The 26924-nt window shown below is 38.6% G+C and overlaps 1 protein-coding gene across 1 annotated transcript; it reads right to left on the bottom strand.

Moving 5' to 3' along the window:
* On the bottom strand, positions 1-26924 carry COG3 (component of oligomeric golgi complex 3). Its single transcript, XM_049646973.1, has 13 exons — positions 26558-26924; positions 18302-18448; positions 16083-16144; positions 14669-14834; positions 13943-14017; positions 12604-12696; positions 11497-11622; positions 10119-10199; positions 6841-6884; positions 6037-6163; positions 5346-5437; positions 2913-3052; positions 1-1632 (listed from the first exon to the last, which is right to left on the bottom strand). Exons 1-13 carry the CDS (start codon positions 26729-26731, stop codon positions 1337-1339), a joined length of 1623 nt encoding a protein of 540 aa, XP_049502930.1. The 5' UTR covers positions 26732-26924; the 3' UTR covers positions 1-1336.

Consider the following 26924-nt stretch of genomic DNA (forward strand, 5'->3'; position numbering starts at 1 on the left):
TACAAGATAACTAAGTACTAGGAATATGATGTATGACATGACTACATAACTACAGTTAACAGTACTATATGATAGACAGGAAAGTTGTTGAGAGGTAGATCCTGAGAGGTCTCATCACAAAGAGAAATTTCTGGGTTTTTTTTTTTTAATGTTTATTTATTTTGAGAGACAGAGTGTGACACACGCGCAAAGGAAGGCGGGGGGAGAAAGAATCCCAAGAAGGCTCTATGCTGTCAGCGCAGAGCCTGATGCAAGGCTCGATCTCACAACCTGAGCTGAAATCAAGAATTAGACACTTAACCGACTGAGCCACACAGAAGCCCCTACAGAAATTTCTTTTTATTGCTATCCATATGAGATGATGAATGTTAACTAAACCTACTGTGTAATCATCTCATAATGTATGTAAGTCAAATCATCATGCTATATGCCTTAGGCTTATACATTGATATATGCTGATTATTTTTAATGAAACTGGAAAAAAAGACTTCACTACAAACAGTAATACATGCCCTTACCTTTTAAAGTTACCTACTGAAGTATTTACTGGTGAAATGTTTGGAATTTGCTCAAAAATAACTAATGATGAGGAGGGGGAGTAATGGAGGTCTAAGTGAAACAAGAGTTTGTAAGAGTATGTAAGAGTTCATTGTATTACTCTACTTTTTGCTTATATTTGAAACCTACATTAAGAAAGTTCTAGATTCTGGGCTCCCTGGGTGGCTCAATCAGTTGAACGTCTGACTCTTGATGTCAGCTCAGGTCATGATCTCGCAGTAGTGGGATCGAGCCATGCAGGAAGTAGAGAGTCTGCTTGGGTTTCTCTCTCCCCCTCTACCACTCGTGTGCACAGGCCCTCTCTCCCTCTCTCTCAAAAACTAATAATAATAATACAGGTTCTAGATTCTAATTCTATTTTAGCACTAACACCCTCAGCATGATTTAAACTCTGTCCAGCACTGAAAGAAAGTATTCATATGCAACTAAATCAGTGAGATAAATGATCAGTGAGATAAATCTAAGTCTTCAAACCACAAACTGGACATCAACACTGTGTAATTGAGGACACGTCCTCCAGGGTTTTTATGAGACGGAATGACATGTGGATGGTTATGTGACCATCAACTACAGTAGCTCCTACATTATCAACCCTCTTCTGTGCCATTTATTAAAAAAAAGAGAGAGAGAAATAACAAGGAGTACAAATTCAATTTAAAACTTGAGAACACATTATTTCCTAGAAAGGGGAGGGAAGTGAATTATAAAATACAACCTGAAGGTAAAACAACCTAACAGATCATTTCTGTTCAATTTTTATTTTATTTTATTTTATTTCCTATGATTTTATGGCCAAGTTTATCTTGATTTTACATCTTGAGTGAGAATTAAAAAGAAAAATCCTATCTTCACTCGTACAAAACATCCAAAAGGTATGTGGGACTGAGGGAGAGATCAAGGAAGGGGCCCCTACCTCCATCATCACCAACTTATCAGGATACGCCAGGTCTCCCGGAGCAGGTTTGTAGCCCGTGATGTCCGTCTGAATGTAGATGTGGGTTCTGTAGACTAGCCGCTCTTGTACGTCTTCCAGCATCTGCTTTACTCCAGCTGCAAATGCTCCCAGTTGTTCAGCTGATAAAAAAGTGTAATCATCCATCCTTTTTATATTTGGAAAGATGCTTTCTTTAAACAAGCGAAAATATTGCTAAATTGCCTAGTAATAGCAGGAACCGTTTTTGCCTCGGGGACTGTGGCTGCATTCTATTTCAGTATGATTCAAAGACCTCAGAAAAATTTAATAAATTTCTTTCAATTTCCTCATATTGAAAGCTGGGAAATAAATTTGCCCTTATACCTTCTTCCTGGGACTCTGTGATATTTCTATTATTAACATGAATAATAAAATCTGAATTTTAAGGTGTTTTGTGCTTTTTAAAAGTTATCTCATACAGCTTTGGACTAATCCTGAAAGAGGGCTAGAGCAGCTTAGTAGCTGGGGTATCATTCCTATTTTACAAATAAATTAAGTCCCACAGACAGTAAATGACTTGTTCATGTCACTACAAAGAAAACTGAGTAGAAATTTAAAATGAAATATGAGTTCATATAGAATTTCTTCATTCCTAAGATGCCAAGAGTGTTAAGACAAACCAGTGATGCAGTAACAGCTTTCCTAGGGGTGGGGCGCTGGAAACACTACACAATAACATAAATACTCCATTTGACTCAGAGGCATTAATATATGAGAAAATACACACCTTAGAATGAACTAAATGCAGTAGAATAAGAAACTCTGGAAGCATAACAAACCTAAGTGTCTCCTAAGCAAAGTCAAAGTGAAGACAGTAATTTCTGCCAGTAAAATAACCACTTGAAGGTTTTTTGTTTTTTTTTTTAAGGTACCTAAGTACCATTAGGAAAATGACAATCAAATCAAATACAGTATGAAAGAACGTAACAGATGGTTAAAATAGAGCTTTCCAGAGCATTGCTTTTATTTGTAATTTCAAAAAAGATAAGTTATTCATATGTATGTACACTAAAATAATTTGTTTTTAAATCAAGAGTGAGCAATATAGTCAATGACTTTATGTATTCTAGTAAAAATGTATTAGAAACACCTAATCCAAAACCAACAATTCTCTCTGGATTTCAGATACCAGAAAGAAAGGTAACTATAATTATTTTATTACTAATTTTTCCCAGATTTTAAAATTCTTTCCCCATTTAATTTGTATCTTTAGTCAAAAAGTAAGGTGCATCTTGATTTAAAAAGGGACAAGGCATCAAGCCAGGCTATAAAAATATTAAATTTATACAGGTGAGTGGGGTAGAAGATAGGGGGTTTTCAAATTCACTGAGCCACAGATACAATTAAAAAGACTTTTGAAATTTTCTAAATTATCATTTACCATTGTTCTGTACATGATCTTCAAGCACCTCATTTTTAAGGATCCCACAAAGTTCTGATAGAGTCTCTAAGTGAATAACATGAATGATCAAGGGCCTGAAGACATCATACAACGACACACACAGTTTCTCCAAAAGTTCACTACAATGAAAGAATAAAACACGGTTATAAGTAATAAGCTTTTCAGGATTTTCTAACAGTATAAATGGCATCATTGATTTCTTCTAGCCAATAAGAATAAAAATCTACTGGAAAACAGTGTATAGGAACATTACATAATGAGAGGTGAAAGGGTAAAAATAATACTGCAGTTTTGTTTTGTTTTGTTTTTGCTTTAAAAGCTCAAATCAGGGGCACCTGGGCTCAGTGGGTTGAGCATCCGACTTCAGCTCAGGTCATGATGCACGCAGGGTCTGTGAGTTCGAGCTCCACGTTGGGCTCTGTGCTGACAGCTCAGAACCTGGAGCCTGTTTCAGATTCTGTGTCTCCCTCTCTCTCTGCTCCTCCCCCACTCACCCTCTGTCTCTCAAAAATGAACAAACATTAAAAAAATTTTTCTTAATAAAAATAAAAATAAAAGCTCAAATCAATAAGGAGTCTTCAGCAGCCACTCAAATTAGCTGCCCCCAGCCAAATGTCAATTTGTTACAACTTTATTTCAGCAATACTTTGATACATATGTCCCTTGTCCACAATAACAAATATTCCCAGTAAGTATCCTTTTAAATTCTACATCATTTGTGAATCAAATATAACATTTTCCCTAGGAAAGATGAATTCAGAATTCTTTTTTTTTTTTAATTTTTTTTTTTAACGTTTATTTATTTTTGAGACAGAGAGAGACAGAGCATGAACGGGGGAGGGTCAGAGAGAGGGAGACACAGAATCTGAAACAGGCTCCGGGCTCCAAGCTGTCAGCACAGAGCCCGATGCGGGGCTCGAACTCACGGACCGCGAAATCATGACCTGAGCCAAAGTCAGCCGCTTAACTGACTGAGCCACCCAGGCGCCCCAAGAATTCTTGAATACTTAGATAAACAAACCTCAAAGTACTTTGGACATAGGGGCACCTGGGTGGCTCAGTCAGTTAAGTGTCCGACTTCAGGTCAGGTCATGATCTCGCGGTTTGTGAATTTGAGCCCCGTGTCGGGCTCTGTGTTGACAGTTCAGAGCCTGGAGCCTGATTCAGATTCTGTGTCTCCCTCTCTCTCTGCGCCTTTGCCACTTGTATTCTGTCTCTCTCTCTCTTTCTCTCAAAAATAAATAAACATTAAAAATTGTTTTTAAAAAGTACTTTGGACATACAAGTATATTTTTGACAATTTTAAACATTTGATTGTCTATATTCTCCATATTGTCAATAGTGCTCTTCTATACATAGCATTTCATCAGAAATGATCAACCTAATCAATGCCATGAGATAAATTTGTCTCTTCCTCAGTACGAGAGTTATAATGTTAGAACCTTTGTAAGAGTCAAAATCGCCAATAGGAAAAAACCAAAAGTGACTAACACGGGCAGAAAGACACTTTCAGAAAAATAAGGAAAAGGTATTAAATACTGTATGTATTTTTAAGTGTCTTTCATTGGTTAGAACCACAGAATTTTTTAACTAGAAGGAATTATCATACTTAGTGGAGATAAAGGGATATAGATTGCCAAGACTTAGTTCCCAATACAGGATTCTTACTATCGTCCCATAATGTCTCCATAAATATATTATAAATATAAATTCATGTTGGCCTTTAAATTGCATTTATTTTTCAAAAAAGGCACTGTCCCACCCAAGAGTATTCTGTTCACACACCACAAAAGTTAAAATATTCTGCAGTTAATTTTATTCATTTTTAAAAATTTTTTTTAATGTTTACTTATTTTTGAGAGAGAGAGAGACTGGGGTGATCAGGGGAGGAGCAGAGAGAGAGAGGGAGATACAAAATCCGAAGGAGGCTCCAGGCTCTGAGCTGTCAGCACAGAGCCCGATGTGGGGCGTGAACTCACGAACTGCAAGATCATGACCTGAGCCAAAGTCAGACACTTAACCGACTGTGCCACCCAGGTGCCTCTGCAGTTAATTTTTAAATATTCATATAATATAATAAGCCATGATGGTTATTAGCAAATTAAATCTTAAAAGCAAGAGGTAGGGGAGACTGGGTGGCTCAGCTGGTGAAGCATCCAACTCTTGATTTCAGCTCAGGTCATGATCTCACAGTTTGTGAGATCAAACCTCACGTCAGGCTCTGAGCTGACAGCATGGAGCTTGGGATTCAAGCTGCTTGGGATTCTCACTCATTCTCTCGCTCGCTCGCTCTCTCTCTCTGCCCCATGCACACGTGTGTGCACTCTCTCTCATTCTCTCTCTCTCCAAAACAAAAAACAAAACAAAACAAAACAAAAAAACACCAAGAGTTAGATTTTGTGCACCACCTACTCTAATTTTGATGTTGGTTTTGTGAAAAATTCATTGTAAAGCTGGTGCTCATCCTGGCACACGTGAACCATAAAGGCACAGCCACTGCGAATCTGCAGGAAACAAACACACATCACCTACAGTTAAAGACACACAATGATTCCAGCACTTAGGAATAAAGCAAGTATCTTATTTGCAATGTGATTATGCATATATATTCATAAAAGTTATGCAAGAACAGAAAATGGTTGGTTTCCAAAGATTTACTGCCGAACATAAACATGGCTCATTTTTATTTTCTTTTGTCTTCTAAACTTTTGACAATGAAAATTACTTTTCTAGTTGAAAAGGGGGTATTTAATAAAAGAATCTTTATATATCTTTCTATAGTATGAATTAAAGTCACAAAACAAAAAAGCATTCTGCAGCAAAAGTGAAAACAAAATGGTCAGTATAAATCCACAAACTGTGATACTTCATCTTTAAAGGAATACTTGTTTGTGAATCTTCATTCTTCAAAAAATACATCAAAATGAGAATATTTTGACAAGTTGACCGCTAACGACTACACCAGATTTCTCTTAACTGAAAGAAAAATTCTCTAAGTTTGTTGATATGGGAACCAAAACTTATTTACCCACTTGTAGCTTCTAGAATACCAAAACATCTCAGAGGAAGGTTTAAACACCAAACAAAACTAGGAGAAACTTACCAAGGCACAATGATCTCTGTTGTTCTGGCTGGTTAACTCTGTTACAGTACAGGTGATACTAGGGCCTAAAAGAAGCTCCCGCTGGTCAAGGTAACACTGATGGATGTCATTCAGCAGTTGCTGGTATCTGATGAAAAGCAGATGGGATTGGCATACAAACTTCTGAGTTCAGGTATGCAAATTAAATCTGATCTTAAATCCCAGAAGTGGTTTCCAAACCCCTAAAGCTGTAAGGTCACTTCTCATTTGCCCACATTAAATACTACAAATATTTATGTATAAAAAGAAAAAACAAACCGTAATGAACTGTGGTTCAAAAGCTAGAACTTTTAAAGAAAGATTTATCTCCCAAGAGTAGAGAAAGATCTTACATCTATTGAAATTAAAAGCAAATTCTGCTTGGTGCGCCTGGGTGGCTTAGTCGGTTAAGCATCCAACTTCGGCTCAGGTCATGATCTCATGGTTCATGAGTTCAAGCCCCGCATTCGGCTCTTTGCTGACAGTGAGGAGCCTGCCTGGGATTCTCTCTCTCCCTCTCTCTCTTTCTGCCCGCCCCCCTCTCATAATAAATAAACAAACTTAAAAAAAGAAAAGAAAAGAAAATCCTGCTATGGGAAAAAGAGATGCCTTGCAAACTCACTAAGACACATCTACAACCTTATTCCCCCAAATAAGTAATGTGCTGCAAGGTTTACATAGCATGCAAGGTAACTGCTCAGAAAATATGAAGGACATAATAAACTTGGAAAAAGAGCACATCAAGAAGAAGGTCATTTGGAAAGTAAAGAAATTCTAGGTACTCACTCAGGTATTTTTTCAGATCGCTGTTCTATTTGTTCAATGATAGTCTGCAAAATAAAAATATATTAAAAATACATTTGTTTTAGTTATACTTTTAATTACTTCCTCATTTTAACAAATACAGGCTAATGTCAGGAAATCTGTAAATTCAAAAACGCTGAAATATAAAAATCACCTATAATACCACAAAATAACCACATTTAATATTTTAGGATATTCTTTCAGTTTTTTTGTATATTATAGTTTCTATATATTTCTTTAAAAAAAACTAGAATTATATATTCAGCTTTATAATCTGCTTTCAAAAAATTAACACTTCAAAACATCATCCTACTCAACAATCAGATGAAAATGTACGGAAAGCCTTAGATAGTGCCTGGTATCTAGTAAACACTCAACGAATCACTATTATTATTATTTAAAACATTACTTTCACAGCCCCCACGGCAAACGTACCATAAATCAAACATTCTGTTCGACATCTACATTGTATCCTGAGAAGAAAAGCCCAGTGGTCTGGGCGCCAGCTGCCCAAGAGTCCTCTGAGTCCAGGAGAGCTGGCTCCTGTCTCTTGACTTTCCACCTCCCACCGGGTAAAGTTGCTACAATAACAGAAAGTACTTCCCAGTCGTGGACGCCCAACACTGGCTCAAAAGAGATACTTTTAGGGGCTTTTGCTCCATTCTCCTAAAACGTTTCTGAGAAAGGAACTGATTTATATCCCTATCAGCAGAATTGTCTGCCTGACCAAATCCTCAAAAGCACTGACTGTGACACGTTAATCTGCCATTTTCTTGACCAAAAAAAATGCCAGCTAACCTTAAACTGCACGTATTCTCCACGGAGGCTATACAAGCACTCATATTTATTAATCGTTTGCATTTTCTTTGAGTAATCTGGCCACTTACAGTAGATATTTATCTTTCTGACTGACTTACAAGCACTCTTAGTATATTGAAAATATTAACCCTCTCACACTTATTTGTTGGAAACATTCTAGTTTCTGTTTTTCTGTGGCTGTTTAAAATTCAGAAAATTTAATTTTTTTTAATGTTTATTGTTGAGAGAGAGACGGAACACAAGTTGGAGAGGGGCAGAGAGAGAGAGGGAGACACAGAATCTGAAGCAGGCTCCAGGCTCTGAGCTGTCAGCACAGAGCCCGAAACAGGGCTCGAACTCACAAACCATTCATGCTCGAACTCACAAACCATTCATGACCTGAGCCAAAGTCAGACACTTAACCAATTGAGCCACCCAGGTGCCCCTGGAAAGTGTAATTTTTATATCACAAATCTTTTACTCCATAATTTTTTCCTGGTAATTTCTGCTAGTTATTTTTTTTTCTGCTTATTTTTACATTTAACTCTTTGGTTTACTGATAGTGTATTTTGGTAATGTTATAAAATGAAGACCTGACTTCTTTTTCCCCAAATACTTAGCAAATCTTCCCAGTACTATGTAGAAAACTAGAACCCTTCCTCTTTAAGAAATTTATATACTAAGTTCTAGAATTTTCCATTCCAGTGATCCACTGATGAATTCTTGAATCAGTATCACTGTATTTTTCAAATTTTCCTTGTCTAATTAGTCTTGCTTATTTAGTATACCAAATGAATTTAAGCATTATCCAAAAAGAAATTCCATTAGAATTTTTGCTAACATTACATTTGACTAATAAATTATATTAGGAGGAACTGACATTTAAAAAATTAAGTCTCCTGAACCAGGAACAAGATAAGTTACTATTTATTCAGTCTTTTATGATTTTCTGTCCAGTTTTGCCATTTTCTTCCTCCTTGTATTTCCATTAAGGTTATTTGTAGATAAATATTCTATGCTGTCACTAGTATGTCAGGACTCCATCGCATGTATTAATTGGTTACCATTAGTAAATGGCAAGCAGAAAGGCCACTGAGGATTATAAAATCATTTTATATTCACCTACCCCACTGAGCTATATATCACACCTATCTATACCATTTCTTTTCTAATCAAATTTTTACCACTGGTATTCGACTACTAAGCAAAAGCAACCAACCAGGCACAATCTAAACCTCTTACCATCAATGAACCACCCTTCTCCTGTATCTTCTATAAATAAGACCAAGTTTCTCTTATTTCAAAAAACAAAAAACCCCTTTCAACTAACTCTGGGAGGGAAACAAGAAAGGGATTGAGTCAGTCAGCAAAAGTAGACTACTCTTTCTAATATCTTCACAAGGAACAGGAAAAAGATACATGTACCAGCTGGTCAACTGTATCTTGGCTATGTTATTAAATATGTAAATACTGACACACAGACCTACTTTCTACACCCTCCATTTCTAATCACTCTATCAAGGCAAATATTTAGCACATAAGTACCAGCCACTGTGCTAAGGAGAATAAGTAAGGCACATGTTCCCAACCTCAAGATTGGGAACAGCTTAATCAACCCCTATTTCTCATGGACTAGTGCAAAATCTTCTTTGTTGATCAGGCCTCCCTGTCTCAAATCTTGCTTCGCCATAATCCGTCTTCGAAGAGCATCCTTAAGCTAAAGAAATGGCAAATCTGACCAAATCATTCTCCTGTCTAAAATACTTCACCAGGGGGGCCTGGGCGGCTCAGCTGGTCAAGCGTCTGACTTCAGCTCACAGGCCATGGGTTTGAGCCGCGAATCATGCTCTGAGCTGACAGTGCAGAGCCTACTTGAGGTTCTCTCTCTCTCCCTCTCTCTGCCCTCCCCTCACTTGCACACATTCCCGTGCTCTCTCGCTCTCTCCCAAAATAAACAAACTTGAAAAAAATAAAATACTCCACTAGCTCTCCGCTTGTCCTGAATTGGCATGACACGTGACGCCCCTTGTGAAACGATCTCTACCATCTTTCCTGTCTTTTTTTCCCCATCACACGTTACCAACGTCCTGTGTTCTGGTCACAAGTTACAGGCAGCTCTGCCAAAATAAGTGTGGCTACAACCATCCCTCTACGTGCCGTCTTCTCTGCATGAAGCACCCTTACCAATCCCCTCAAGCCCGCTATAAATCTGTGCTCCTTTCGGTCAAATATCACTTTCACCTAGAAACCTTCCCTGAGCATCACGGGAAGAGCTAAGTGTCTCCTGTTCTGTGCTCTTAAGGCACCTCTAAGGTACGCTACTGTAACGTGGAAAGACAGTGCCTACCTTTCATTTGTATTCATTTTCCTGGTATAAGCAAAAGGTCTAACGTACAGCAGAGCCTCAAAGGGCTGGCTAAATAAACTTCATAGCAATATCCTATTTACGTCAATAGACTTACTCTGACTTTGGGAGCAGCAGCTCGAAATTTCACATAAAATAATGTGAAGGCATTGTCTGCATTGGGTACAGATGCAGGATCCTAGAGACACGGGGAAGGGCAGGGAAGGAAGATAATTAGCAACAAATAATCATTCCGAAAATATGACACCAACCATTTTAAATGGCTACCGCTGGGCCTGTATACCAACCAAAAGCTTACAGAGAAAAATCTCAAAGACAGATTAAATATTAGTATTATTGCTACAAATGAGACATGCTTGGGTGGAACTGTCATCTCCTTCCTCTTCATAACTAAAATTTACCCTATGCTGCATGAATTTGGGTGGTAAACAGACCTGAATTCAGATTCATACTCAGTCGCTTACTGACAGCAGGATAATGGCCACATCACTGGACCTCTCGAAGATTCAGAGCATCCATTAAATGCAGATTAGCCATAAAGGTGTTATGCAGCTCAACAGTAAGGCATTGGTACATTGTAGGTACTAGCACTGATTAGGTATTCTTTTCCTAAACTTATTCAAAATCTTACAAAACAGAAAAATTATATAGTCTGGCCTTCATGTCAGCTACGAACAATATGGACAGTAAAACACAACCCCCGAAAATCAGAGGCTTTGAACTAAAAGTTCAAGAAGATATTTCATGTGCTTTGAAAAGTAAGCTTAAAACATAAAATGCATAGTCTTTATGATTTTATTTTCTTATATGTGCAGTGAGCATCTTAGCTAGCTGCACTCTTAATTTTCTAACCTAACTCTCTGCTCATTTTCCACCTAGCATCTACTATGACCTGTAATTTGTTTGTTTGTTTCCTTCTTCGCTGATTATTTCTTCTGAATTATCCATGAGGGCAGGGACCTCGCTGGTTCCTTCTCACTATTGTACAGTTCCCAGTACAATACCAACCACTGAGAAGGCTCTCAATGAAAATACATTTGTTAAACACAGAAAATTAAATTATCTACCGTATGTAAAAAAAAAAAAAAAGACTCAAAGTATCCATCATATGTAATCCTACCCCTAAGACAGAACTAGTTTTATCATTTTGCTGTATTTCCTTCCAATATTTTCATGAAGATAAAATGTTTTAAGTGACAAATGGTTCGAACCTTATTGTTTACCAATAGTAATGAGTACTTCTCACATTATTAAATATTCTTTGAAAATAAGATTCTGATGAACAGACATAACACAGCCATTTTTTTTCTATTCTAAATAAAACTGTGATGCGTAGTCCTATTTAACAAAATGTTAAAAAAAAAAAAGTTTCTAGAGGTACTAAGTACTAACCTTACATTTAAGATTATGGAAGGTAAATGAATGAATAAGAAAAGAAAAAGAAAAGAAAGGAACGACCTCACCAGCTAACTCACCCTTTTCAATAACTGACTGGTGAGGTTCTGTAGTGTGTTCACAGTGTATGTCTTCATGAGGTGCAAGGCTTTCGAAAGACACTGCTTAAACTTCAGCAAATATACAGGATAATCTTTAAAATGTGGCTATAAAGGAAAGGGAAAGATTTACAAAGAGGAAACAAACACTGGCCCAGCCAACTACGAAAACAAACCTGTCCTGAAAGTAAAGCTATATATGATGTTCAAAAGGTCTTATATAGACTGTAAGCTTGACGAAGACGAATATGGGCTTCTCCCCTAATTCCCCTTCAACCAAAAGTTCACTTTATGTCACTTCACTTTTACAAAAGACCTACAATAGTACCCGTTTTTGTTAACCAAAAGAAATCCAACGAGGATTTTCACTTTTATGAAATGGTAACTGCTTCTTCACTTTAGGACATTTTGATTTACAAAAGGTTTCATAGGAACATTCTGCTTTCAGATAGTGGGGAAAACCTGTACAGCTATAAATCCTTGGGGGATACGAGGAGGGTGATGAAATCAAAGGGCCTGTTCCTTTATTTCCTCCCAAGTAACACTTCCTGTTTCCAAAGAAGTATCTAGAACACCAGGAAGTCAAAAGCCTAAAAATCACCCATCCTTTTAGGTGGCTATACCTGTGTCAGCCAGGATCCCTTTCTGTTCCAGAGGTTGCCTCAGCAGCTGAAAGTACTTTTTTTTACATCACTACTGACAATGACTAAGAATTTGCTACAGTTTTTCTTCAAGTATATTACAGATACCCTGTTTCCCTTCAGAAGAAATACTTTATAACATAGGAAGTAATATAATGTGAATGTTAAGATTTCTTAAAAACATACAGGAACAGGGGCGCCTGGATAGCTCAGTTAGTTAAACACCCAACTCTTGATTTTGGCTTAGGTCATGATCTCACAGTTCGTGAGTTCAAGTCCTGTGTCGGGCTCCATGCTGACAGCTCAGAGCCTGTTTGGGACCCTCTCTCTCCCTCTCTCTCCCTGCCCCCTTTCCTGCTTGTGCAGGCACACACACGCATGCACTTGCACTCTCTCTCAAAAATAAATAAATATACTTTAAAAAAAATACAAAAATATCATGACTTACATGAGATGAGATATATGTTATACAGTCATCTAACTTGGCCAGCATAGGTATAAATCCTTCACTATTAACAGACAATGTAGGAGAATTCAGTTTCTTTAAGGAAAAAAAAATTTTTTTTAATTCACAAAAAATATTCAGGCAAAAGTTGAAAATTATGTATTAGAATTAGCATACTTCCCTTTAGACTATAAGTTATACTAATGTCTTTACATTTTAAGAATCATCAAAGTATCCTCAAATATAGCCCATGTGTAATAATAAAGAAAGGACAAAAAAGTACTAGTGATTTAATTTAGTTTATTCCTAATGAGCTTTAAGGGGCTCTTCATAAATTTGCAAATATTTACATTACTGCATCGTACAATGTTATATTAACACATCAAGTACCTAGACTTCTCATTTTCTAGTACAACATACACAAATTTCCTACTTTCAAATAGTGGCGATTTTTTCAAGGTTAAAGGATTAACTAGCAGTCATACTATGTTTAGCAGTCATACTATGAAAGTAAAACAATATATAAGCAAAATATAAGTAAACGTTTAATGATTAAATATATACAAATAGCATAAACACAAGTAATATATATAATGTTTAATACTTAACATATAAAACTATACATTAAGACATGAAACTATTTTACATACATGTTTTATATAAATATGAAAATGTAAATAAAGAAGTGTATGCAAAATATAAGTAAAACCAGTCAACTATTTTTTATCTTGATAGCTTAACAATGAACAATTTCCCCTTGCATTCCATTAACTGGTTACTAGTTTTCTATCTCTGTAGTAAACCATAATAATTATAATTAATTTAATACTTTTAGTCATTTATATGTAGTAATTATGATTAATTTATGAGCCGGGAAGACATAGGAATGTAATTTACACAGCAGTCTTAATTGAGACTATTACTTTGATATACAAGCATGCGTTATAAGGACTATACTCCAAACTAAACAGGAGATTATTTTAAAAAATATTTTGATTGCTAAGAGTAGCACAACCACAGCAAGATTTAAAATTTAATACTTCCTCTCACAATCTTTTCAGCTCACAAATAAAGATACTGTATTTGTGGTAACAGACAAAGGGATTTTAATAACAGTAATACAACTTAAGAGGAACTACTGTTTAAATCACATTTGAAAAAATCTGAACTGGTAATGATACCTACATGGGGTACAAGTAGGGATATCTATCTGCAAGCAAACTATTAAGTTAAAATATCACTCAAGTCAATTTATAAATTTAATGATTATATTCAGAAAGGAAAATACAAATAAAGTCACTAACTTTACAAAAAGTAAAAAAAAAAAAAAAACCATGCTTACTGTGTTAATAGTTTCCAATTCATTAAAATAGGAAAGCTTTTGTTGAATGTTTTCTGCCAGATCAACAAGTTCCGACTTGCATTTTTTAAAAGAAAAAAATCAGTATAAGAACGTAAGAATCAACACTCCAGTCTCAAAATTACATTGAATACATTTATACCAGACATACAGGTTTATTTTAGACATAAGATTTTAGACTAATGCTCAAAGATTTCTGCAATCGTGGACAAATTAAGTGATGATTATTACAGCAACTTACATATCTTTTATAAAATAATAAATAATTCCCTTTTAAAAACACACAAAATATACAGAGAAGACTCAGATAAAGTGACTTACATGTTCTATCTTTAGATCATGAGTTTAAGTACAATCTAGATCAGTTCATCTTTTCATAAACCCCACCATTACTATAATCACTTTGCTTATTTGAAAAGTGTCAATCAAGAGTGGACGGGGCAAACTAATGTATCGTCTTCATTCTGAAACTGTACTGAGACTTAACAGCTCAAAACATAGGCTTGCCTTGCCACATTCATGTGAGCTTATTTAGAATACAAACAAGCTGGCAATGTCATAATGTGCATGCTTAGCACAAGGCCTCATATAGAGCAGAGTTCAATACATACTTGGAGAAATTAAAGAGATCAGAATTAAATTCTATCCATCTATTTAAAAATAAAACGTTAAGTATAATCACTAGCCCTCTCCCCTACTCCAAATTACCTGTTCTTTTAGGAGCTGTTCACAGGCTTCATGTAGCGTTCCTGTCTTATTGGACACAAAAAGATACTGTTTCTGCAATGATTCCAGATGCTGAAGAGCACTGTTTACATCATTCAATATAGCATCACACTGCTCCTGAAACCCAGACAAGTAATCCCTCATCTGTCTAGAAAACAGAACCAAAAGGGGATTGGCAATAATATTTTCCCCCAATAAGCAGAGTCAATAAACAACAAAGTCTCATTTTTCCCCAAATGCTTGAATCTCAGGAGAAGAGTCGACCTACTCACTGAAGTTTATTATATTCAGAAAGGTGCCAAAAATTATGTTAACACCTTTTCCAAAACTTAAGAGGAAAAAAAATCACTGAAACAATGAGCAACAAAAGGAATCAGCCTTAAAGCCACAAGCTGGCTTTTCACATTTAAGGCAATAAATCGCCGACTCAACTTTCAAAGACTGGGACACTAGGGTCAACCCGGGATATTAAGTAGGTCAATCTCTCAGGTCACTTAATGTCTTTGAGAGACGATGTGATGTCATGGAAAGAATTTTGGACTTGGAATCAGAAGACCTGAGTCACTGAGTCATATTAGGAAAGTCACTTAGTATTTTCAGGCTTCAGTTTGCACATTTGTAAAATAGGAATAATATAATACCTTTCTTCACATAACTGCTATAAAGATTAACTGAAATCACACATCAAAGAGCCTAACACATTACCTAGCAGTAAGAGTCACTTAATAAATGTTAAATAAATGCAATTATTCAATCCACAGTCCCCAAATCAGCTCGACACTATGCACCATCATTTCCCCTATGCTATCAACATACACAAACAGAACAACATAGTTACACCCAATCTAGGTGGGCATCCCCAAAATCTCTTGGGTCACTACTTCGAAAGAAAAGCAATAAACATCTCTTAGAGTTCCTGTAAAATTCCCACTTGAACTCAAACCTTCCTAGAGTTCTCTAAAAACCAATGTGTGCACCTCCTAACCTATTAATTATGATACAACTATTTGTTTAAATCACACAACTTATCTCAAGCTCTTCTTAAAGAAAATGTTGCTGTTGGAGTTTTCTTTGTATCTTAATTTCGTTTAAAGATACAGATTATGAAATGCCGCAGATGACTGTGATCTAAAAGTTAGGGGACACCTGGGTGGCTCAGTTAAGTGCCTGACTTCGGCTCAGGTCATGATCTCACGGTCAGTGAGTTCCAGTCCCATATCGGGCTCTGTGCTGACAGCTGAGAGCCTGGAGCCTGCTTCAGATTCTGTGTCTCCCTCTCTCTCTGACCCTCCCCCACTCATGCTCTGTCTCTCTCCATCTCTCAAAAATGAATAAACGTTAAAAAAAAAAAAAAAACTTAAAGTTAGGTTAGCCAACAAACTCAAGAGCCACATACCTATATTTAGTTTCTTCATCCTGATCCATCTGAGTTTGTAGCTTTGCAAACCATGAGAAAAACTAGAAAAATAAAGAGTATTACATTGTCAACAAAACTAAAACAGACAAAATGGAAAGTGGCTACAGGCTAAACAGCAAGTCAAAAGGGTAGACACTACCTAAGTCTTACTGTTTGTGGTTCAGACATTAATAATTATTTTTAAGCCAGGAGATGATCATTTAATTCCATAGGCAATATCTACATGCTAGCAAAGCAAAGGATATTAAAATCATTGGCCACATCCAGAGTCAAACAAAGATAAGGGTTAAAGGTACAGTATATAAAAAATATATATTCTTTCCTAAGAGGCTAATGCCTATTTGCTACATGGCTAAATTTGAATAGGTAACATAGGGCTTTGGATCAGTGTTAATATTAATGTTATCTAATAAGGATTATAAAAATATAACTTTGAAATAATATAACAGAGTGACTTAACAACATGGGACTTCTGTATTAGCTAAACCTGGGTTTGGATTCTAGCCCTACCATCTAAGTCGTGAAAAATATCTATTATTAAAAAGAGGTGGAGGGCACAGTCTATTAAGCATCCAACTTTGGCTCCGGTCACAATTTCAAGGTTTGTGAGTTCAAGCCCTGCGTCAGGCTCCACTCTGACAGGACAGAGCCTGCTTGGGATTCTCTCTCTCTACCTCTCTCTCCACCCCTCCCCCAATTGTGCTTTCTCTCTCTCTCAAACTTTAAAAAATAAAATAAAATAAATAAAAAGAGCTAAAGATTGACCTTATACAAGCATGAAGGATAAAAATGTTTTATAGCTTGATCATTGTGGGAGTTAAATTTGTCAAAACTCATCAAACTATATACTTAAAATGGATATATTTTATATTGTGTAAATTATAACTCAATATACAAGTTTTTCAAAAAATTTACAGAAAAATACGCGGGTACAAATTTAGCCCAGATTTTTTTTTTTTTTTTCCAAATAGTCCAAATAAGTTCACAGACATGGTGCAAGGTTATGCTCCACAATTCTCAAGTTGGATCTGAAGTCAAGGGTATGCTTCATTCTCTCCAGATATTAGGCTTGCCAAGTGCCTTAGCTATCATTCACTGAACTCTGACTGTGTGCCTGCCAAACACTGTATGCATTATCTAATTTTCAGAAAAATCCCATGAGATAGGTATATAATCATCCTTGTTTTGCAGATTTGAAAACTAAAGGCCTCAGAGGATAAGTGATTTGCCTAAACTCACAAAGATGGTAAGTGATGGAGAAGGTGACTTTCAGATCCAGGCTGGCCTAACTCAAGAGGTGGAGCTCTTTTTCACTTTGCCACACTGCCTCGACTTCCTAGATCTGCAATTCAGCAGGCTTGCTTTTTGTTTTCCTTGGTAAATGCCTCAGCTCTGATTTTTATACAGCAGAAAGAAGACGGAAAAAAGTGACGGAAGAAACTGCTATATATTCAGGTTTATGATTAGGAATAAATAGCCATCAGGGGAAGACTGATTACACATGCAAATTTTAAAAAATAACTGTAAGGGGTTCACCTAAAGAGAATCTTTAGGTTCTTAAAAAAGAAATTACCTAGCAACAAGCAGAGGGGGGTGTATGTGTGTGCACATGCGTGTATGTGCACACACACATGCGTGCTAGGGAGACCCACTGACATAAGCAGACACTGGGGGAGGCCAAAAGTGCATGAAACATTAAAACCTTAATGATGAGCTATCAACATCCAAAGTTGGAATATCATATCTTTATCTGTATCACAAATACAATTGGGCAACAGGTTTATTTAAAACACTCACAGAGGTATCTGGGTGGCTCAGTCAGTTGAGCATACGACTTCGGCTCAGGTCACGATCTCACAATTTGGGAGTTAAAGCCCCACACCGGGCTCACTGCTCTCAGTGCAGAGCCTACTTCAGAACCCCTGTCCCCCTCTCTCCCTGCCCCTCCCTTGCTTGTTTTCCCTCTCCCTCTCTCTCGAAAATAAATGGAACATTTTAAATAAGCAAATATAAATAAGTAAAAATAAAACACTTACAAAACAACCACAGCTAACACAAAATCGAGAATGTTCTAGAAAGATCTGATGTTAACTATATCTTCAAAGGTTTAGAACTTTTAACAAGGACACTTTTTCATTAGCCCTGTCATGAGATCTTTAAAATAATCAAGCATCCTTAGAAACAACAATGCCATTCACCTGCTGTGCAGTTTCAATTCTCTCTTCTTCCATTTCTAAGGAAATGAAACCCTTCAAGAGAATGTCTTCTGTAGATTCAGGTACTATTGAAGGCTCTGCAGCAGGCAGCGACTGGGATGTTAAACTGCACAAGTCTTCAAGTGGAAGCTTCAAAAAAAAAAAAGAGCCACAGAGATTATTTAAATAACGTGAAAATTCTCTAAACTCTTGACTGTTATTATTCCATCTCACTTGTTTTGAAAGATCATTTGAGGCTAATAACTGCTATATGACAGTAACACTTACAGCTAGGCTCTTTCTATTAAATGCTAGCCTCAAAACGTAAACATAATACGGTTATTGCACCGAGAGTTAGGTATGATTTTTGAGTTGCCCTTCTAATACTGGCAGTGAATCTGTGCTAATCAACACACATTTTCTTACTTGAACCTCATGAACTGGCACCAAAGGCAAAAACCTGTATGCTGTTGAAAGTAGCTTGCCTTTCCCAGGATCTAACAAAAGAGCCTGGCCTCATTAATGCTTGCCAACAGAAAATAAATCACACCCAAGAATTAACTATCAATAAACATGACCTCCTTCTGCCATTTCTACCATTGGCACACTTCGCCCACACCTTCTTGGTGGTAAATTCTGAAACTGTAACTGAGGAGAAACCATCTCAGAACTCCCCGTCGGTTTCGGAAGAGCCCCCCCAGAAGGCCTCATTTTGACACCATCAAATACTTTGACTTACAATACTTTCCAGTTCTCCACTACTAAAGATAGCCCAGGTGTTAATTTACCTATAGTCACACAGACATACTAATTTTAGACCTCAAATAAAGGGAGTGTGGATGAAGGATGAGGTAAAAAGGCCTAAATGTTTCAATTCCAGTTTTTAGTCCTTAGGGCATAACATTTAAGGCCCATCTACAGAAAATTTTGACCCAGGGCCTTAGGAAATTGCCCCTGTTTTTCCAGACACAAGAATTTCTTCTGAAGACAGGCTTTTATCTTCAAAGCTTAAAAAAAAAGCCAGATGAACAATGCACCATCACTAATTTAGAAATACAACACTTTGGGGCGCCTGGGTGGCTCCGTCAGTTAAGTGTCTGACTTCGGCTCAGGTTATGATCTCACAGTTTGTGGGTTCAAGCCCCTTGTTGGCCTCTGTGCTGACAGCTCAGAGCCTGGAGCCTTCGCCTCTCTCTGCCCCTCCCTCACACTCTTGTCCCTCTCTGTCTCTTAAAAATGAATAAAACTTTTTAAAAAATCAAAAAGAAAAAAATTAAAGAGAAATACAACCCTTTAAAAACAGGCTTTAAAAAATTTTAATTTTATAGACAGAAATAAGTGCGTTGGGAAGGAGCAGAGGGAGGTAGGGGGAGGGGGGGAGAGGGAGAGAGAGAGAGGGGGAGAGAGAGAGAGAGAGAGAGAGAGAGAGAGAGAGAGAGAGAGAGAGAATCTCAAGCAGGCTCCACACTCAGCACAGAGCCTAATGTGGGGTTCAATCCCACAACCCTGGGATCATGACCTGGGCCAAAATCAAGAGTCAGACATCCACTCAGGCACCCCCAAAATAGGCGTTTCTGTCCTGAGTTCAAGTAGGGCTATACCTTCTGGCAAGGGGAAGCGTGTTATGGTGCAGCCTGGTTTGAACACTGCTCCTGCTCACTTATAAGCTGTGTGACGATGGGCCAATTACCTAATGCTCCTGATCCTCAATTTCTTTTCTGCAAAATAGGAACTACAATATCTGTATCCTGAAGCCACTAGGGAAAAAAGAAAACACGGGTGTGGGAAAACAGGCTTCCTGAACTGCTGGGAAGCTGCAGACCAAAAAAAAAATATTCAGCAACGTCCTCAATCTGCCTCCTCCCCACAAATGACTCTGATTCAAGAGCCAGGAGGTCATGAGTAAACGTAAATACCTCTTACTAAGGGTATCACCTGTTCATGTAACCCTTCCTGAATGGTGACATAATCCTTCAATATAAAAGAACTATGGCACACGAAGAATTAAGTTTCTCAAATCCAGTGAGAATCTATCTTGAGTCCAAAGCGTCATCAGCAACCGTGTGCTGCCACCAGGGGTTCGGAAGGTAAAAGGGCCTAATTATTTCATTTCAATTCCAGCTCTTAGTCTGGAGGCAGAGGAAGCTGTGCTAAGTCACACTACTCCTGCTCTGTGGAGCCATCCCAGTTACCACAACAAGCCGCCTCCTCGGAGAGGGGGAGGTAACCCACCAGAGACAATACTACATGTATTTAGCATCATGCTTGTCACACAGTAAACACTCAATAAATCTAAGCTACTGTCATTTATCCTTTTATTATTATCCCTATTTATGAGCAATAACAGAGTAAGCAAATCTATAAATCAGAATCGATAGTGCTCTTGGGGAAAGAATAGTCCTTAGGCTATCTTTTTTTTTAACGTTTATGTGTTTATTTTGAGAAAGAGAGCATGCACACTCATGCGTATGCATGCGTGCAAGTGAGGGAGGGGCAGAGAGAGAGAGGGAGAGAAAGAATCCTAAGCAGGCTCCAAACTCAGTGCAGAGCCTGACGCAGAGCTCAATCTCACGACCGCGAGATCATAACCGGAGCCAAATTCAGGAGTCGAGTGCTTAACCAACTGAGATACCCAGGCACCCCCATAAGCTATCTTTGTAAAACTGGATTTCATTAGTAGTAAAATTTACTTCTATTCAGACTGTGACAAAAGTCAAACATGTCATGCGATCCTCAATGTTCACACAATAGCTAAGGGGGAAGGAGAGGTGGGTCAGGCTCAGATTGGAAAACATACCAGAAAGCACCGGGAGACTGGGCTAAGGTAAGGAAAGCTGGACAGAGTGCTGCTGCAATGTGCTCATCAGTACATTCAAGACAGCTAAAGACTCAGTGAACTTGAAGACAGTGCACTAAAATCACCCAATAAGAAACATAAAGCGGAAACAAACAGGGTGAATAAATAAAAACCAAACACAATATCCAAGAACACGGAGATGGCATCATATTACCTAGTACATGTATAAATAGAATCCCAAAAGGAGAGAGAACAGGGTAGAAAAAAATTTTTAAAAAGATACTAGTTGAAACATTTCCAATAAAAGACAGCAAACTACAGTTCTGAGAAGCTCAGAGAATCCCAAGCAGAATCTCTCTATCTCTCTCTCTCTTTCTCTCTCACACACACACACACACAAATACACATGTACACACGTGATATTCAAACTCCTAAAAATAAAGTTTAAAAAAATATGCTAGAAGACATAGGAGAAAAGACATATTATATACAGAAGAATGAAGATAAGAATTAAAAGAATTACCACAGACTTCTCACCAGAAATTAAACAAATCTTTTAAGAAATAAAAGAAAAAAACCGTCAATCCAGAATTCTTAATCTAGTAGAGTATCTTTTTTAAATGAAAAGGGCTGTTTAAACAAAGCTGAGAAAATGCATTTCCAACAGTCTTGTACTACAAGAAATATTAAAGGCAGTTCTTCAAAAGCAGATGGAACATAATACCAGATGGAAAAATGGATCTTAAAAACAAGCCAACAAAAAACTAAAGGCTCTAGAAATAGTTAAAATAAAAGCAAATATGGTAATTTTATTTATTTTTTTTTAATTTTTTTTTTTAACGTTTATTTATTTTTGAGACAGAGAGAGACAGAGCATGAACGGGGGAGGGTCAGAGAGAGTGGGAGACACAGAATCGGAAGCAGGCTCCAGGCTCTGAGCCATCAGCCCAGAGCCCGACGCGGGGCTCGAACTCACGGACCGCGAGATCGTGACCTGAGCCGAAGTCGGCCGCTTAACCGACTGAGCCACCCAGGCGCCCCGACAATTTTTTTTATTTTTAATCACTCAGAAAGATAAATGTCAAAAGCAAAAATATATCAGGCTCAGTCAGTTAAGCGACGACTCTTGATTTTGGCTCAGGTCAAGACCTCATGGTTTGTGAGTTGAAGCCTCCAGTTTTTCAGGCTCCGCACTGACAGCACAGAACCTGCTGGGGATTCTCTCTCTTTCTCTCTCTCTGTCTGCCCCTCCCCTGCTCGTGTACTCTCTCTCAAAATAAATGAACGTTTAAAAAAATATTTATCTTCTAATTTACTTTACAAAACAAAATCATATGAAAACTCTAGATACTTGAGAAGGTAGTGTAGATATTCCAGACAAAGTCTGTAGTCTAGATGTTGTGAGTAAACATGATCATGTGAATATATGAAAAAACATTCTATTTGATTACTTCATGTACAAATACTAACTACTTTTCAAGCATGAGGACTTTTAAATACCAGAAGCAGAAGGAGGCTTCCCGTCCTGTTCCCTTGTACTCACTAATACAAAACCATTTTCTCTCAAACCAAGCAAGCGAGAAGCCACATTAACTGAAACAACTACTTTTTTTTTTTTAATGTTTATTTATTTTTGAGAGACAGAGTGTGAGTGGGGGAGCGGCAGAGAGAGACAGAATCTGAAGCAGGCTCCAGGCTCTGAGCTGTCAGCATAGAGCCTGACGCAGGGCTCGAACTCACGAACCGTGAGGTCATGACCTGAGCCAAAGTCGGAAGCTAACTGACAGAGCCACCCAGGCGCCCCCAACTGCAACTAATTCTAAGAAACAATTTTTTAAAGAAACAAAACAAGTTACTTTTTAAAAGAGAATGAAAAACTGGCCCCATTAGGTACATTTCTTCAGCAGTCTTCTTTTCTTAAAGCACCTGGAATAGAATGGAAAAGCAAGAAGGGGTGTGCTGGGGTCACAAACTTTCCTGTTCTGACCTCTCATTCACTCCTGCCTCTCCTGGCTGGCTCGGTCAGTAGAGCATAGACCCTGGATCTCAAGAGTCGTGAGTTCGAGCTCAAGCTCCATGTTGGGTGCAGAGATTATTTAAAAAAATAAATAAGTAAAAAAACTGACTCTCATTAACTCATTCACTCCTGAGTCCTCTGGCACACTATACCGTGCTAGCTTCCAGATGGAGCATTTACCATCAGAGAGAAGAGCACAAATCTAGGTACCTAACTGTCAGTCCTAGAGAGCTACTGTATAGTTTATGCAAATGGTACGTTAACATATTAAATAATAATTATAATAAACAATCAACCTTGCCTGACCAGCTAAGCAGGTCCAGGAAAAAACCAAATACACCTTTCTCTCCCGAACTTTATTTCTTGTACATTTCCGGGTTGGAGAAAATCACTTTCATAATCTAAACAATTCATTCCCTAAATGAAACCTGATGTTACTTTCTCTGTTTGAAGCAAATCATTGAAGACGTATAGATGGAATCTCAGAACCTTCAAGACACTTAACGTTTTGTTTTCTTACCTTTGGTCTGAGTGACACCTATACCAGCATAGGATCACAAGATTCTAATCTACTCTTTCAAGTTATCAATCATGTGGGGAGAAAAGCATATGAATAATACAGTACTTACAGCTCGCTTGCCATGTGCACTTAACATACATGATTTCACTAAATTCTCACAATCACAACCCCTCATCAGACAGTAAGTATATTATAATCCCCATTTTTTAAAGAAAAAAACAGGCTCAGAGAAGTTAAATATACTAAGAACACACAGTCTTTAGGAAAACAAGTCACAATTCATTTCAGGTAAATTTCAGGGTTAATTATTGCAGCATTTATTAAGAACTACTAAATTCAGCAGAAAGCAAAAGGCCCTCACTACTAAAACAGATGAATCTTGGCTGCAAGAAGCCAGTCTACCTAATATTCTACTTCAAATTCTTTTATCTAACACCAAAAAAAGAGAAAGATATAACTTCTTTCCAAAATATGACTAGTTCCTCTTCATAAAAGAGAAAGATATTTTCTAAAAAAGTTAACAGCTTTACGGGATTTACTGAAGCATCAGCTGGCCTTTTGCTATTCAACTAACTTGCTCAGTGCCAGCTGTTCAGGAAGTAATTTATCTTGTGAGAACTGTGAAACACTGCAGAAAATCCTTTACAGATACACTGTTTGGAGAAAATAAAAACTGAGCCATTCTTTTTTCAGCACCAGTGTTCAGAGTGGTAACAGACAGGGGAACCTGGGTAGCTCAGTCGGTTGGTATCCGACTCTTAATCTCGGCTCAGGTCATGATCTCACAGTTCAGTTCGTGTGTTGGGTTCCATGCTGACAGTGCATGGAGCCTGCTTGGGATTCTCTCTCTCCCTCCCCCCGCTCCCCCCCCCTCTCTCTCTCTCTCTCTCTCTCTCTCTCTCTCTCTCTCTCTGTGTGTGTACCCCTCCCCCACTTGTGCTTACGCTCTCTCTAGAAATAAACATTAAAAAAAAAAAAAAAAGAGTGGTAACAGATAAAAAAATTCAATTCCAGTCTTCCCATCAGACATAGAAACACTTTTAGTAAAGGGAAACAAGGGCTACAGATAGCTGAAAAACAATGATCCCCCTGACAGATGCCCCAGACAGGAAGATAAAGGCCATTTCATTCTCACAGAAATCCCATACGTACACTGCATATACCAGAACACCTTCACTCAACTCTTGAACCTGTCAAGCTCATCTCCCACCTGTGACTTTGCATTGCTTTTTCCTCCACCTGGAAGGTTACTTCTCTAATCTTTGCAAGGCTGGCATTTTGTTTTCCACCATGAGTTCTCGCCTTAGACGGTCACTTTCTTAGAGAGGCTTCCTTCCTTGCCTAGAGCATACCTCAATCCCTTTCCGTCATACTATCTTGTTTTATTTTCCTTATACCATGGGTCATTGTCTGAACTTACCCTGTTCTTTTCTACAAGCTCATGATCACAATTATGTTAGCTCCATGAAGCTAGGGAGCTTGATTTGCTTATCTTTCTATTCTCAATTCCTAGCCCAGAACAGGCACAAAATATATGTTAAACAACTGCATGAGATTAATGTGGATACTATGCTGCATAAATATGAAAAAAAAATAGGATGAAAATGAAAGATTCCATTTACTTCACTCCAAAACCTTTCCTTTGTGTTCAACGAGAATAGTAATAGTTTATGAGCTAAGACAATAAAAGCAAATTGGGTTACTTTTCTTGTGGACTATGTTCCCCACAGGTGCTGTGATGCCCAAGCATCCTGCTTCTGTAACAGGCCAAATCAACTATAACCGGACTGGAACATTTATAGAGCAAACAACTTCTGTTATCCAAAGCATAAAAGACTTTGATAGCCAAGTCAAAGAAATTTCCACCTGTTTCCTCATTTATTTCAACATTGCATCCTACAGGTGAACAGAGAAACCCAAGAAAGAACACCTGTATTTTATGGCAGAGGATGTTGACAGTGAAAGTCAACTTTCAAAGTTCTTACTCTCTAAAACTTGAGGGTAGAAAAAAATAGTTTAAGTCTCTAAAAACAATCCACCTTTGGACACAATCCCAAATCCTGTAAAATGACTGCTTCCAACATTAAAAAAAAAAAAAATCATTATTAATAAAACAATAATCCTAAACCTGGCCCTCAAACCAGAAAAAAGTCTGTCCATCTGACAATTCATAAGATGTTCTTTTTGATACTGTAACTACTTGAACTGAATTACACAAGCGATAACATGCATAACAACCCAATAATAACTAGGATTAAAAACATTGACACCACCGAAAGCCAGCATTACCTAATAATGTACTGACCCAGCTTTCAAAGAAAATTCTTTTCTATTGCTCGGCTACAGGTCAGATAAATCGATCTCCCATAATCTGCACTTGATGGAGAGCTCATTGCTCTGTGTGCGCTGAATGAAACCCTCACTCGGGATCAAGTTTTTGTCTCTCCAAGTGCCCCATGGAAAAAAGGAAGCTGGGTTATTCACTAAGGCGGTAAATGAATACTAATAAGGAGGTTGTCCTGAAGCAAAGCACTTCGGGGGTCGGTGCCCTCTCCCGGGAGATGGTGGGCAGCAGGATTATGCCTCAGCTGACAGCACGGATACCTGGGGCAAGACGCCCACGGCAAGGCTCCCAGCCAACCGTCCCACACCGCAGGCGGAGGGCTGGGTGCCCGCCAACACCAGCCACTGGACGCCCCCGCAGTCGTCCCCGTGCGAGAGTAGAGTTGGCGGTCGCCGGCAGAGCCAGGCCTGACAGCCCGGGAGGGTGAGGCGCCTCTCCCACCGGAGCCGCCACCGTGGCCGGGGAGGAGGGAGAAGAGACCGCGGGCAAGAGTCTGCAAGGCCGGGGCCCACCGGCACGCCGAAGAAGCATCCCAGCTCGCTTTGTCGCCGCCCCAGCCCAGTCCCAGCCCGTCACCTCACCTCGGCCGGCACAGGCAGGTTCTCCACCGCCGCCTTCAGCTCCAACACCGAGTCCGTCTGCCTGTCGGTCAGCGGCGCCGTCGTGTCGGGTCTCCGATCCCAGAGAGCCAGCTTCTCCCGAGCGTCCCGCTCTGCCGCCGCCTCAGGCGGCAGCAAGAGCGCCGCCTCCGCCATCGCCGCCGCCCCTGCGGCCCTCAACAGCAGCGGGGTGGAGGGGACCCCGACAGACAGGCCCTGGCCACTTCCGGGGGAGCCGGGGCTTCCAGCAAGGCACCGGCGGCGGGGCGGAGCAGAATACCCCGACTCCGGAAGTGCTTCTACAGTGTGTGTGGGCGGGACCGAGGCCAGGACAGACGTGGCTCTAAAC

This window comes from Panthera uncia, assembly GCF_023721935.1.
Source record: "Panthera uncia isolate 11264 chromosome A1 unlocalized genomic scaffold, Puncia_PCG_1.0 HiC_scaffold_16, whole genome shotgun sequence".
NCBI lineage: Eukaryota > Metazoa > Chordata > Mammalia > Carnivora > Felidae > Panthera > Panthera uncia.

What these genes read in the sequence shown, in the direction of transcription:
- COG3 (XM_049646973.1), bottom strand. Translation starts at nt 26,731, where the DNA reads ATGGCGGAGGCGGCGCTCTTGCTGCCGCCTGAGGCGGCGGCAGAGCGG. An exon ending in CCAGTCAGTTATTGAAAAGG is followed by an intron (nt 10,200 to 11,496) that starts GTGAGTTAGCTG and finishes CCGTGTCTCTAG; the next exon opens with GATCCTGCATCTGTACCCAA. An exon ending in CTGCTGCTCCCAAAGTCAGA is followed by an intron (nt 6,885 to 10,118) that starts GTAAGTCTATTG and finishes TTTATTTTGCAG; the next exon opens with ACTATCATTGAACAAATAGA.